At 47.6% G+C, this 14,089-nt stretch overlaps 1 protein-coding gene across 1 annotated transcript in view; it reads right to left on the bottom strand.

Annotated features, from left to right (window-relative positions):
• The window catches only part of LDLRAD3 (low density lipoprotein receptor class A domain containing 3), a 191,897-nt gene extending 183,190 nt beyond the window's left edge, over positions 1-8,707 (bottom strand). Inside the window, exon 1 of the mRNA XM_030332518.2 lies at positions 8,662-8,707. Within this exon, the coding sequence (XP_030188378.2) occupies positions 8,662-8,707 (46 nt within the window). The remainder of the gene's footprint in view (positions 1-8,661) is intronic.
• Positions 8,708-14,089: the final 5,382 nt, after the last annotated feature.

Below are 14,089 nucleotides of genomic sequence, written 5' to 3'. Positions count from 1 at the left end.
CATACAAGCTTCAGCTCAGGGTCAGACAGTAAGAATAAAACTTCAGTTTTTCTTTTTATATGAGATATTATAATCAGCACTGTACTTCTGTCTTAAAAAACTATTTCTGGACTTTATAAACAGTGAGCCTTTCTACTTGGCAACCCAGCAGTATTTAAGGGAAGTACTGACCAAAAAGAAATTGCTTTAGGTTGGCATTCCAATAAAATATTTCCAGCAACAGGGAGAAAAAAATTCTCCATCATTAATACATTCAAAGGCAAGTCTCCTGGTGTTGAAATAACTTGTTTGTTGTTATTGTTTCTTTTAATAAAACAAGCCTCCACAAAGGCCAATTTAAATACCTAAAATGACAAGTTCTCCACAGGGAGGAATGGCAGAACATCAGTTTAAATCTGCCAAAACCAAGCCACTCGAACAAAATCAATTTAGGACGCCCCCTGACTCTAATGGCTAACATCATTCTATCCAACATGATAAACTGGAATCAATATTGACATCACTACCCAATGATGGAATTGTCTAGCACAAGCTAGGGAGTACACCTGCTTCTTCCAGCATACATGAACTTGAGTTGAGTGACTACTCAATGCCAGAGCAGTAAAGCCAGTGGTCCAGCGGTTAAGCGCACAGGTTCAAGTTGTACAGTCCTATATGCCAATTCTGAAACCACCTTTTATTGGCTGTGGGCTTGGGAACATTACTTAGCCTTCTAGTTTCCTCATCTATAAAATGGCAAAGCATACCACCTACCTGAATAAACTGCTTGAAAATGAAATAAGATTTGGGGCACCTGGGTGGCTCAGTCAGCTAAGTCTGACTTTGGCTCAGGTCATGATCTCACAGTTTGTGAGTTTGAGCCCCACGTCAGGCTCTGTGCTGACAGCTCAGAGCCTGGAGCCTGCTTCAAATTCTGTGTCTCCCTCTCTCCCTGCTCCTCCCCCTCTCACTCTGTCTGTCTGTCTGTCTCTCTCTCTCTCTCTCTCTCTCTCTCTCTGGCTCTCAAAAATAAACATTAAAAAAATTTTTTAATAAAAAAATGAATTATGGTATACACACATACCAGAAGATGTTTTTAAAAGAATGGGTAGATATGTAAGAACCGAAAGACGGTTAAGACAATGCATATCTTTGTTTTTGTAATACATCTGAAATCAGGATGTACCCAATTTATCTTTAATATTGAAATATGTCTGAAATCAAGATGTGCTCAACAGCCAACAGCATCTTGTGATAGCACAGGACAAACAGAAGCAGTGATTTACTGGTCACTGGTGGTACCTGGGCAAACTTGGTCACAGCCATTCATGGTGTCCTCACCTCTGTCCAGTTCTGGGCACTGACAGTACTGAAGAGGTTGGAATTCAGAATGTCTTTTAAAGACTGTACTGAGATCCAATGTTGAAATGAAAAATTAGGGGCACCCGGGTGGCTCAACTGGTTAAGGGTCTGACTCGTGACTTTGGCTCACTGTGAGATGGAGCCCCAAAGCCTGCTTGGGATTCTCTCTTTCCCTCTCTCTCTCTCTTGTCTCTGCCCCTCCTCCGCTCGCTCTCACTCTCTCAAAATAAACTTAAAAAAATTTAATGAAAAATCAGTGTGTACACAAAAAAGTGAGGAAACAGTGAAAATGTGGTGATAGGGAAGCAAATATCTGTCATTGGAAAAATGACTGCAATTCCATCATTTTTGCAAAGCAATTCTGTAACTTTAAAGTACTTAATAGAGGAAGACACACGCAAAGAGCTGAAGCCTTACTGTAGTGCACATTAAGGTTAAGAGGAAATGCCAAATGCTTTGGAATAAATGACGTTTCCAAACGGGAGTGGGGGTGGGGGCAGACATAACTAATTCACATAGCTCAAAGTAAAAGTGACAGAATACATATTTAAATATGTATGTAAAAAATACATATTGGGGCGCCTGGGTGGCGCAGTCGGTTAAGCGTCCGACTTCAGCCAGGTCACGATCTCGCGGTCCGTGAGTTCGAGCCCCGCGTCAGGCTCTGGGCTGATGGCTCAGAGCCTGGAGCCTGTTTCCGATTCTGTGTCTCCCTCTCTCTCTGCCCCTCCCCCGTTCATGCTCTGTCTCTCTCTGTCCCAAAAATAAATAAACGTTGAAAAAAAAAAAATTAAAAAAAAAAAATACATATTTAAGTGAAAACAACAAGTTGAAAAATTACAAATACAGAGACATATGAGCTCATTAAAGTGTGTGTGTGTGTGTGTGTGTGTGTGTGTAAATCCATATAAGGGCTAAAATGATATATATCAGTTCATAGTAATTTATAGGAGAGATAATGTAAATGAAAGACGAAGAAGGATTTTAATGTTTTATTGTAAGGATCCTATTTTGTTTGAATCTTTATAATAAGCAGGTATCTGGTGTATTATTTTTGTCATGGCTTTAATTCAAGAAGATTACAACAAAATAATGTATATACAGCCATGGCACCCTGCCACATAGAGAAAACCTTCAAGGAGGGACAGCCATTATTATGCACCTAGATACCACGAAAGACACAAGAAATATGACATATCTGTTGAACAATAAAGAAGGTTGTTGCCCACAAGCCACAAAAGAAACGTCTTCTTCAAATCCCTGAAGCCAAGAGCCACAAGAGTTTTAGAACACCCACACGCGTGACCCAACATTCTAACTGGAAAGCAAAAGAAAGCAAGTCAGAATGGGGCCACCGCCTCTGAAACCTGTTCAAGAAGGACTCATCCGTTTCATATCCCCAAAGGCAAGATATCCACCTGTGCTGAGGCCCTGTGACGTCCACGCAGCTCTGTTCCCATCAAGGCCAGGTGCGCGTCGGTACACCTCACATCCAGAACGCCTTTGCAACAGTGCCTGCAGACAAGTGCCTTCCCAGATAAGGACAGAAGGGAAACAACCCCACTGCCATCACTGGATCATCCGGTTCTTCAAGGACAATGAACACGTTTACGCAGCTTCAAGCCCCTCGAGCAAAGCATGGACAGGGCAGAGCTGGTGCCACACTGATGAAGAGCCACGTAAAACTTTGAGAAGAATTTTCTAATTGATCCAAAGACAAAAGGGAACACACATTTGCATGCTTGGGAAGCAAGAGCTCCTCCCTGGAAAAGCCTCTCTGAAGAGGACGTGACCGGAGGCACAGGTGCCTGACCTAAGATAACACACGCTTCTCCCTTCAAGCCCAGCATCCCTCTTCGTGGAGCCTCCTTTTTTCCTGCACAAAAGACCGCAGACAATGCACACTGCTGGTCTGAGGAGAGAAGGAAGGAAAACACTTGAGGAAAGCTGGACACTGAACAAAGGGAAATGACAGCTGGAAGGCAAAGTGTCTTAAAGGAATCCGAGTGTTATAAAGTGACACATAAACTCTAAAAAGACCTCAGAGAACAAAGTCCAAGATGAAAATTCCCCCAAAACCATCTTGCCGCTAGTACAGATGGTTTTCCCCGCCACCTGCACAACCGACCCAAGTTGTAAAGCCCTTTGATGGGAAGGAAGCAGGAATCACAGGGAGGGGAGGGAAGCTGAGAAGAACAGTAACTGCTCTGTAGAGCAGAGGAAGGGGGGACTTCCAGGGTTAAGATTTCAACACACAACTCCCAAGGCGGACTTCTAGGCAGGGTGAACCTCCCCAGTTTCACATTCAGGGAGCCTAGAGGCTTCTGGCGTCAGCTGTCACCCTCCTCAGGAGTCTCTCCCAGGAGAACTGAATCTGCAATGTAAAACTCCCGAAAGTTTTCGCTGTGGTACAAGGGGAAGCGAGAGAGAAAGGGTCAGTGCTGGGCGGTTCTAATTACAACTGTACTTTCACATTGAACTTCTGGGGCTGTGGAAACAGAAAGCAGAAACCAGATGACTAAAAGACCCCTTGGAAGGAGAATGCCATCCCAACCCACCGCATCTAGAAGATATTTTGGATGAGCAGTAACAACGCTCAAGGTGTATGGCAAGGGGGCTTGCTCACCCTAGGGGTTCCCAACCCGGGGGTGGGGGGGAGGTGCATTCTGCCCCCAGAGGGCTTTTGGTATCATCTGGAGACATCTTTGATTGTCACAAGTGTGGGAGGCCAGGAGGAAGGAGCCGCTACTGGCTAGAACCAGCGATGCTGCTAAATGTTCTAGAATGGCAGGACAGTCCCCACAACAAACTACGCAGCCCAAAAGTCGACAGAGCTGAGGCTGCGAAATCCTGCACTAGACCAACCCCATCCCTGCAATCATGTCCAGAAACTCTAACAATCCTACCTGAAAGAAACATTTGCCATCCCTAGGACGGAGCGGCTCCCCAGTCACAAAAGTCCACTTCTTCTGGTAAGCAACATCAAACAGCAAGCAGGGGCACCTGGGGAGCTCAGTCGGTTAAGCCTCCGACTCTTGATTTCAGCTCAGGTCATGCTCTCATGGTTCATGAGATCGAGCCCCAAGTAGGGCTCTGCACTGATAGCATGGGGTCTGCTTGGGGTTCTCTCTCCCTCTCTCTCTGCCCCTCCCCCACGCATGCAAGCACTCTCTCAAAATAAATAAATAAATAAACTTTTTTTTGACTAAAAAAAAAAATCAAGCAGATGATGTGACAAGCAAATGCCTCATCTTCAAAGTACCTGGCTGCTTTCCCAGCAAACATTTTTAAAGGTACTCCTCAGCATCCGAGAGAGCAGATTCTTTTACAACAATTACAAAGAAAGAACAGCTCTTTTACTTACACACACACACACACACACACACATGCGCGCGCGCGCACACACACACAACCATCTTAAAAATCTCCTTGGAGGTCAGGTATAGGCACCGGCAGAAAAACCAGCACACTTAGGATGGCCCAACCATTTCCAAAATACTCTAAAGAGAGAAAGAAAGAGGAAAAGAGAACAAACAAGAAAACTCCACAAACAAAACAGATCCCGGAGGATCCAAAGAACAAAACTTGTCCCCAGGGGCTATCTTACAGTTAAAAATAGTTCCATCAGCCTATGGCATATAGCATCTTTTATTTTTTAATTGTAAAATACAATAAACATATAAATAAAGGGGGAATGTATACATATAGATCTCAATGAACAAAAACAACCCAACCCTCCTCACTCTCCACCCCCCCCTGCCAAGTAATTACAATTCAGGTCAAGAAATCCAACCATGGCCCATGGTATCTTTCCACCAAGCCTCCCCACCATGAACACAGCAAAACAGACCCATGCTATTTTGAAAAGCTCCATCTTTCCTCAAGGATTGAGATTTATTTTCTGTATTTCCCATGAACACCAACTGGTAAGTTCAGAGCAGTGACCACAAAGCGAACAGATTTAGGGAGGAGGGGTGTTTATGGAAACAATCTCACTGACTGTTAAATTCACAAAAGCAAGTGGGAGTAAAGGCGTGGAAGCTGTGTGCATGATTCCTGCAAACAAGAAGCCAGAGTTAGAATCCAAGCATCAGTCCTCACTCCGGCATCCTGGGTATGAATGAGTTCTCGTGAACCATAAAATCACTTCCTGCCACACAGTACCATTGAAAAAATTCAACAAGATCGTGCATTTAAAGTGGCAAGCAAAATATCTCACACATATATGTGCCTGCCATCAATACTGGGTCCCCTTTCTCCCTGGGCCCGTGCAAACGGGCAAGGTCAAGTCTTTACTATGAGATTATTTGACTACAAACTCTCCTACTCCCAGCTTCTTCTAAAATGCTTCATGAAGGTGAGATACAAGCCCACTTTCAAGTTACCCTGGAGACTTTGGTAAAAAGGTGTCTACACCAGTCTTGGAGGCCCAGAATTGACCATCCTGCCCTTTCCTATTCACTCCCCTGTTCCTCCCCCACCCATATCAAGGTCAAAGGCCTAAGTGGGCTGCCAAATAAAAACACCTCAGACCCCAGCAGGGAACCTTTGTCCCATCTCTTTGAAGAGGAACAGCAACAAGGTGTGTTTATTTGTACTTCGGTACACAGTGCCCAGTCTCATCTACCAGGGCTGGGCTGCGATGTTACTCAACTAGGTAAAAATAATAATGAAATCTACCCGCTCACACCATTAAGTAGATCTTTCCAGGAGAAAAGGTCAGTACTCACACTCCTGGGAGTACACATGGGGGGAAAATCAAGCGTGTTCACTGACAGAAGGAGAATGCCAGGGAATGGAAGCAAAGGTCCGCTCAGGGGGAAGCGGGATTGACCACCCGCAGGACACGGCCACCATCAGACACGGCTCACCATCTGTGCACTTAAAACCCAGCAAGCCCACCACGGGAAAAGAAACTGGACATTGGATGGGCGGAGTCTTTCTCACAGGATACATTAAAACATAACAACAGCTAAAAAATCAATGCTTCACTTCACTGACACAAACAACATAACAAAGGAAGAAAAAGAAAACACACGGAGGTGTCTGGGGTTCCTGAGTAACAAAGGCCTCCGGATTGCTCTTGAGATGTCAGTGGCCTCCCAGCCCTACAAAGAAACCCAGAGTAGGGTTCAACTAACTATGACCCCAGTTTTCTTCACAGACTCTCCAAGGGGAGACAGAAATCCAAAGTTCTGGCTTTTATAAGCTCTCTTGTTTTTCCAACTTCCCAGAAGAGGACCAAGAAGCTGGATATGAGATAGAGGGGTGGAGTCTCTGGTCCCACTATGAACCCCAAACTGAATCACACATGGGCTTCTCTAAGAGGCTGGAAGGCCAGGGGCACCCGGGGGCATCAAGAAAAACGACCAGACCTGTTTCTGGTAACACACTGGGTCAACGCGGAATCCATGCTAAAAGGATGATGCTTAATGTAACACGAAAAATGCACACACAACCCAACCTGCCTAGAAGTTTCTAAAGCAACAACTGTAAAGGTGATTCAAAGCCACACTGATGCAATGACCACAGGGAATGGAAAATCACCACCACGGACAGTCAGGAGGTTCTGTGACCCCTAATCTCTCTCTCCCCACTGTGACTGTTTATTGTAACGCTATTTTATACGAATACATGTATTAAATAACCAGCATTGACCAGAGAAGGACAAAATTAACTTCACAGCTATTTTTACAGACATGGAGACTCAACCAAAGCAACCAAGTACCAACTGGGCATTGCAAAAAGTGTCCACTGAGCCACAAGCAAATCTGAGGACACCTACAAGAGCCAGCTTCCAGACTGTCCTACTTGGATGTTACCATGGGACACATCTCCGCTATGCAAATGGAGAGCATGAATTTAGAGGCCCTGGAAAGCTCCCTGTTCTAACAGCCCCCACACAGGCTCATTCACACCTACCTATAGCTGCCAATGCCCCCTTGGGACTCTTTCGCTGGACTGGCCTGACAGTTCAGGAGAAACAGGGCATTGTCCCCCAGACTGAGTTAAAAACCCATGGCACCTACCACCATTCCACCATCACTGGAAGGCACGGCAAACCCACAGACACCAAAACGGGTCACCAGGGGTGGGGATGATGTCACAGGTCTGAGAGGTGGGAAAGGCTGCCCAGTGGATTCTGAGGATGACCAGGACCAGGGACTTCAAGGAAGGAGGGGGATTTCTCTTTCCAAACACACATAGGGGAGTGGGGGAGCTCAGAGTGATGTCAGCCTCAACTTCCCAACACATGAACCACCACAGACACCTCCACAGCAAACAGCTAGAAGCATCTGGGGAAATCAGGCATACATTAGATAAGTGGACAGCACAAATGTCAGGCAAGCATGCTTCTGCTGAAGAAAGTTCACTGGGCCCTGTCACCCACTTTCTGGGCATCAGCTGCCCAGAAATAAACGTCAGGGGGCGGGCCGAGCTGAGGAGGGGCAGCTGACAGCTGTGGCCAGCGGGCCGGGGCAGAGGAGGAAGGGCTCCTGGGCTGGAATTCTGAGCGTGACCACATCAGCAGAAAAGTTCCAGGGGACAGCACGCTGTCAGGAAGGGAAAGAGGCTTGCTGCTTCCCAGAACCTCAGGATGCACCCGCTGCGGTGATGCCTGGTCCAAAGGGCCTCCAGATGAAGCTCGGGTGCACTCTCAACGGGCACCTCGCCAGTCTGGGCGCTCGCTGAGGAACAACTCGGGGTGGTCAGATGACAAACGTTCTGCTCCCAGGATAAGTGGGAAAGATTAATAATTCCCAGGTCTGGCCCTGCATCATCTCTCTTTACCCAAACCAAACACAGTCTCCGGAAGGAGTGGAAAGAAGCCACCATGCTACCCGCCAGACGTCCAGGGGGGAAACTGAGGCACAAGGGTGCACGCGAGGGATGCGGGAAGAGGCCCTGGGGAGGCTCGCACAGCGCCCAGCACCGGGAGCCTGGGAAGATGGGATCAGGGAAGAGTTCCCTCCCCTCCCCTCCCCTCCTCCCTTCCCCAAGACACACAACACACACACGCACTGGAGCTACGCCCAATCGGGGCAGCAGCCGGGCTCTCCAACCGGGCTGCACACAAAGCCCCGCCCGCGCGCACAGCCCTCCGCACCGGCCGGCCCGCACGCCCACACAATAGGACTGCGCGCACCCCGCCGCGGCCCCTCGCCCGGGTCCCGGCCAGCCCGGCGCCGGGGGCCGCCCTCCGTGCACACTCGCCCGGGAGACGCAGCCGGGCCGCGGGGAGGGCGCGCGATCGCAGCCCGGCCGCCGCACCCCCGCCCCGCGCCCCGCAGGAAGTTCGCCCGACGCCCTCCGACTCACCCGCGGCGCTGCTCAGCAGCAGGCACAGCGGCCCCAACAGCCACATGGCGCGGCCGCCGCTCCCGCTGCCCGGCGCCGTCGCTGCCCCCGCGGCCGCGGCGCTGACCCCGCCCCTCGCCGCGCCGGCCCCGCCCCCCGCTGTCCCTCCGCCCGCGCGCCCCGCGCGCCCCGCCCGCCCCGGCCCGGCCGCCGGCCGCGCTCAGCCAAGTTTTGCCAGCGCCCCGCCGCGCGCGCCGTCCGCGCCCTGTCCCGCGTGCCCGGCTTCAGGGGCCGCCGATGGGGCTGCGGAGCGTCCGGCCCCCTTGGCCTCGCCGCCTCCCGCCTGGGCTTCGAGGCTCTTCCAACAGCCCGGGCTCTGTTCTCTGCCCCCTCTTTTTCCTCCTCCCTTAGCTCCTCCATCCTCGAGGATGCGGCGCTCACCGCCTTCCAGACCCAAGCTGGAGTTCTTGACTTAACTATAAAATTAGTTCACTCCAGGGAGAGACAGAAAAAGTTTGGAAGAAAGGACCAAATATTATGAGAAAATATGCATTTTATTTTTAGTAGCAAGAGCAGAATACCGCGACCAGTGCTTCTCAAACTGTAATATGCATTGGACACTCGGGTTTCTTGTTAAAATGCCGATTCTGACTCCGTGGGTCTGAGGTGGGGCCGGAGATTCTGCTTTTCTAACAAGCGTCTAGGTGGTTCCTAGACTGACATCTGAGAACCACAAGTGGAGTAGGGAAGCTAACACCTTTAAGAGTTATTTCATCTGGATCTTGTCTACCTATGTCCAGTGGAACACTGGGGCCCCCATTTGCGGAAAAGAAAAAAAAAATGTAAAGGCCTACGCCCAGATGCAAAATGAACAGCTGCTCAAATGCAGTCGGAGCTCCGAGAGGCGCTGGTGAAAATTGCCAAAGGGTTTTAGATGGTGGAAGAATGCTGTGGCACTTTTGCGCCCCACCCACCACCTCCTGATCCTCCCCAAATATGTAAAGTTGTGTTACACCATCAACATGCAGAGTAGTCCTGCCTCTCCATAATCAAGATACAGAGTAGTACCTCTTCCCCCAACAAGTTCACCGCTCGCCCCCCCAAAAATAAAAAAACGAATACAAACAATTGCCCCAAACTGGAAATAATTTATACGTCCATCAACTGGTGAATGAATAAGCAAATTATATTATATCATGTAATGAAACATGAGTGAATATCAAACGCATGCTAAGAGAAAGAATCCAGCCCCAAAGGGCACATTCTGTATGATTCCATTTATAAGACCCGGGAGGAGGAGGGAAGCTAAGCTATAGGGACCAAAATCAGATCAGTAGTGACCAGGGTCTGGGGCTATGGGAAAGATATGAGTGCAAGGGGCACAAGAGAATATCATACATTTGTCAACACATATGCAACTGCATCCCTAAAAGGCACACCGAAGACGGGCGAATTGTACTGTGTATAAGTTGTACCTGTTTGGAGGAGTCCAGAAGGTGTGGGTGCTGGGACAACTAGCCAGGGAGGTTATAGCGGGGATGCCGGCATCACTTTGGGGGTGCGCTGGAGGCAAGCTCGAGGATGCTGAGGTTCAGTGACTTTTTCATTGTTAGCTCTAGTCTAGAAACGTGACAGCTCAAGGGGATCAGGTCAAAATTTTAAAACACCAATGACAGTTCAAAGTAATGAGAAAATGTGATGTGATATAGGAAAGTTTAACAAGTTCCACACTACAAAGTAGTGTGTCTAGTGTGGAAAATATAAATAAATTCTCCAAAAAATTTAGCATTCAAGGAGTACATCCTGGGATCTGTGAACACTAGAGAGACTATCCCATGGGCTTCAGGGAGTTTTAAAGCCCCTAAAATTGCATGCAAAAAAGGTAGAGGTGGCATGTGCATTTTTTCCGGGAAGTCCCTAGCTTTTGATAATGATACCCAAGAAGGGGCTCCTGGGTGGCTCAGTCAGTTAAGTGTCCAACTTCAGCTCAGGTCACGATCTCACAATCTGTGAGTTCGAGCCCCACGTCAGGCTCTGTGCTGACAGCTCAGAGCCTGGAGCCTGCTTTGGATTCTGTGTCTTTCTCTCCCTCTGCCCCTCCCCTGCTAATGCTCTGTCTCTCTGTGTCTCAAAAACAAATAAAAACATAACAAAAAAATTTTTAAATGATACCCAAGAAGGTAAGTAATTTCTCCTCCAGCTGCTCGTTTTCCTCCAAACCTTAGGAATATAGAAGGGCAATGGACCTGACCCACTGCTAACGATCTTGTTTCCTTAGGTCCCTTTGGGCCCATGAACTTTGGGAATGATTTAGTATACATTGCTTACTCTCCACATCCCTTTCTCTCTCTCTCTCTCTCTCTCTCTCTCTCTCTCTCTCTCTCTCTCACACACACACACACACACACACACACTTCTTTTAAGTGTACTAATGTCTTTGAAATGATTTGAAGAAATGTAAAGCCCTCTTGAAGTTCAATTGTTTTTATACTGAATCACTCCCAACCTCCTCACCATATCTGTTGGGACAGGCTGTGAAACCATTCTTTATACTTCATTACTCTCCCCTTTCCCAGTTCTTAAAATCCCATCAAAAACACAGGGCATTCTGTTTCCAGAAAACACGATAGGTTCTAATGTTAATTGTTCAGGTCTCAGAGAAGCCTGTCTTCTGAGTTGCAAGTCTTTTTCTTACGCTTGGTTTAATAAAAATCAAAACCAGATTGCATTTGTCTCTTATTTGCCAAGTGATACACTCTGTCCTTGTATTTGTGCTTCTGACATGGGTTCCCATTGCTGACAAAGAAGTGAAGGGACTTGGTCCCTCTGTGGTCATCGGTATAATCTCCACCACTCCCTACATTTCTGTATCACTCCTCATAGCAACTCCCAGAACATTACGGGTGAAACAGCACTGCTGGGCTTGAGCTCAGGTGTTTGGGATGTGCTCCCATGCTCCTCCCACTTGTTCACACTAGCTCTATGACCTTGGGCAGGTTATTAACCTCTCTGAGTCTCCATTTCCTTGTGGGTAAAACAGGCATCATATGAACATTTGGAACTTAGGGCTGCCTTCAAGATGAAATGAGACAGTATATGTAAATTCTTTGGCATGGTACCTTGCATATAGTAATTGCTTAAGAAAAGGTAGCTGCGGTTGTGGTTGTGGTTCACATTACAAGGTAGCTGGTGTGGTGGCCAGTCTCCAAGATGGCTCTCAAAGATCCTTGCCTTCTGGTATCCATGCACTTGTACAGTCTCCTCCCCCACAGAATGGCCTTTATGACCAATGGATACTGTAGAGGGGTCGCTGGGGAACCTCCAAGGCTGGGTCACTTGGGTCATAGCAGTTTCTTCCTTGTGTCTTAGATCCCATGCTCTGGGGGAAACCAGCCACCACACTTAAGCAGCCCTGTGGATAGGGCCACACGGGGACGATCTGAGCTTCCTGTCAACTTGCCAGTCATTGGACTGAACCATCTTGGAAGTGGAACCTTGAGCCCCAGTCAAGCCTTCAGATGAAAGCAGTCTTCGTGAGAAATCCTGAGCTGGAGCTACCCAGCCACTCCCAAATTCCTGATCCGCAGAAGCCATCAGAGATCATAAATGTGTATTGCTGTTTTAAGCTACTAACTTTCAGAGTAATTCACTGTGTAATAATAGGTAACGTGTAGGATTGACTTCATGGTTCTAAAGGATGCTTTAAATGAAGTAACACATGGGAAACACTTAGAATGTTGCCTAGTACATAGCTAAGCATTCAATAAACATAAGTTTGGTTGTTATCATAGTTGGTTTTTCTATTATTGTCATCATCACTACCTTTCTTCCAAAGCATCTAAGATTCGGGCCTGTCAAATTTCAAGAAGACTCTCTCAAACTTGAAGAACAGTTGAAACCATCAAGAGGCTTGAAGAGGAAGAACTAAAAGGACTAAGGAAAAACTTTATTTACAAGAAGTTTACTGCAGGGGCACCTGGGCGGATCAGTCGGTTGGGTGGCCGACTTCGGCTCAGGTCATGATCTCACAGCTTATGAGTTCGAGCCCTGCGTCAGGCTCTGTGCTGACAGCTCAGAGCCTGGATCCTGCTTTGGATTCTGTGTCTCCCTCTCTCTCTGTCCCTTCCCTGCTCACGCTCTGTCTCTCTCTCAAAAATAAATAAACATTAAAAAAAATTAAAAAACAAACAAAAAGTTTACTGCAAACAAGGAGTAAGCAGCAGAGAAGGAGCTTCTCAGGCAGAGAAGTAGCATGAGAAGCTTTACTTCCAGAGTCACCTCTGTGGCTCATGGTTTTTCAGGGGCTCCATATCCCCTGGTCTGCAGTGTTCCTTTGTTTCGTGTGATTTCCATTCCTCTCTCTTGTATGTGAAGAACACAGAAATTCACTTGAGGATACAGCCAAGGAAGAAGGCTTGTTCCACTTCAGACTGTAGTGGGTGGTGGAAACTGCCTATTGAGAGACTATCTGGTGGAAAAAAGCCACTATTTCCTTCCTGAAAAACACCACACACACACACACACACACACACACACACACACACACACACACACTACCCCCGACATATAATCAGGAGAAGGCCACAGAGTCAAATGACTGAGGGAATAGGCTTGAGGTGGCTCGATACACTTGAGCTCCTAGTCCTACCAGGAGGCTGAGAAAGTCACTTTATCTGAGCCTCAGTTTCCTGTGAAATGGGCATAATAGTTGCACCCAACCTCCTAGAATTGTCGCATAAAGCGAAAGGACCCCCACACATTCCCTTAGTTATCTGACAAACGTTTGCTGAGAATCATCTCTGTGCCAAACACTGCTCTAAGCTCTGGATTGCTGCAGTGGGCAAAACCATAGAGCCCTCATGGAGTCCATAGTCTACGTGGGGAGTTGGACACACATCAAACCGACCAATGAGCACACAGCATAACGTCTGGTGTCACAAGGGTTATGGGATGCATTTACCAGAGCTCCTGACTCAGAGCTCTGATTTCTTCATCTCTTCTGACTTAGGACCTACATGTGAGGGGGAAGTAATACCAGGAAACGTGAAGGTTAAAGCTTTAGGAATTTGTGGCAGACAATCTCCCAGATGGCCCCCAGTGATGCCACTTCCTCATATTCACACTCCGTGTCATCCCCTCCTTTGGGTACTGCTGGACTGGTGACTCAATTCTAACAAACAGAACACTGCCACATGTATGGGATGTTACTTCCAAAATTAGGTTACAAGAACACTTGGCGTCCCATCCTCCACCCCACCTTCTGTCTCTCTGTTTCTCTCTCTTGCTTGCCAGCTGCCATTTTGTGAACTGCTTTATCGAAAGGCTCAAGCGTCAAGGAACTGTAAAAATGTCCAGGCAACAGCCAGTGAGGAACTAAGGCCCTGAATCTAACAGTCGACAAACAACTAAATCCTGCCAACAATCATATAAGTGTGCATAGAAACGGATC

Source organism: Lynx canadensis, chromosome D1 (assembly GCF_007474595.2).
Source record: "Lynx canadensis isolate LIC74 chromosome D1, mLynCan4.pri.v2, whole genome shotgun sequence".
NCBI lineage: Eukaryota > Metazoa > Chordata > Mammalia > Carnivora > Felidae > Lynx > Lynx canadensis.
The sequence above is the reverse complement of the archived record's forward strand: the minus strand, read 5'-3'. Positions and strand labels throughout refer to the sequence as shown.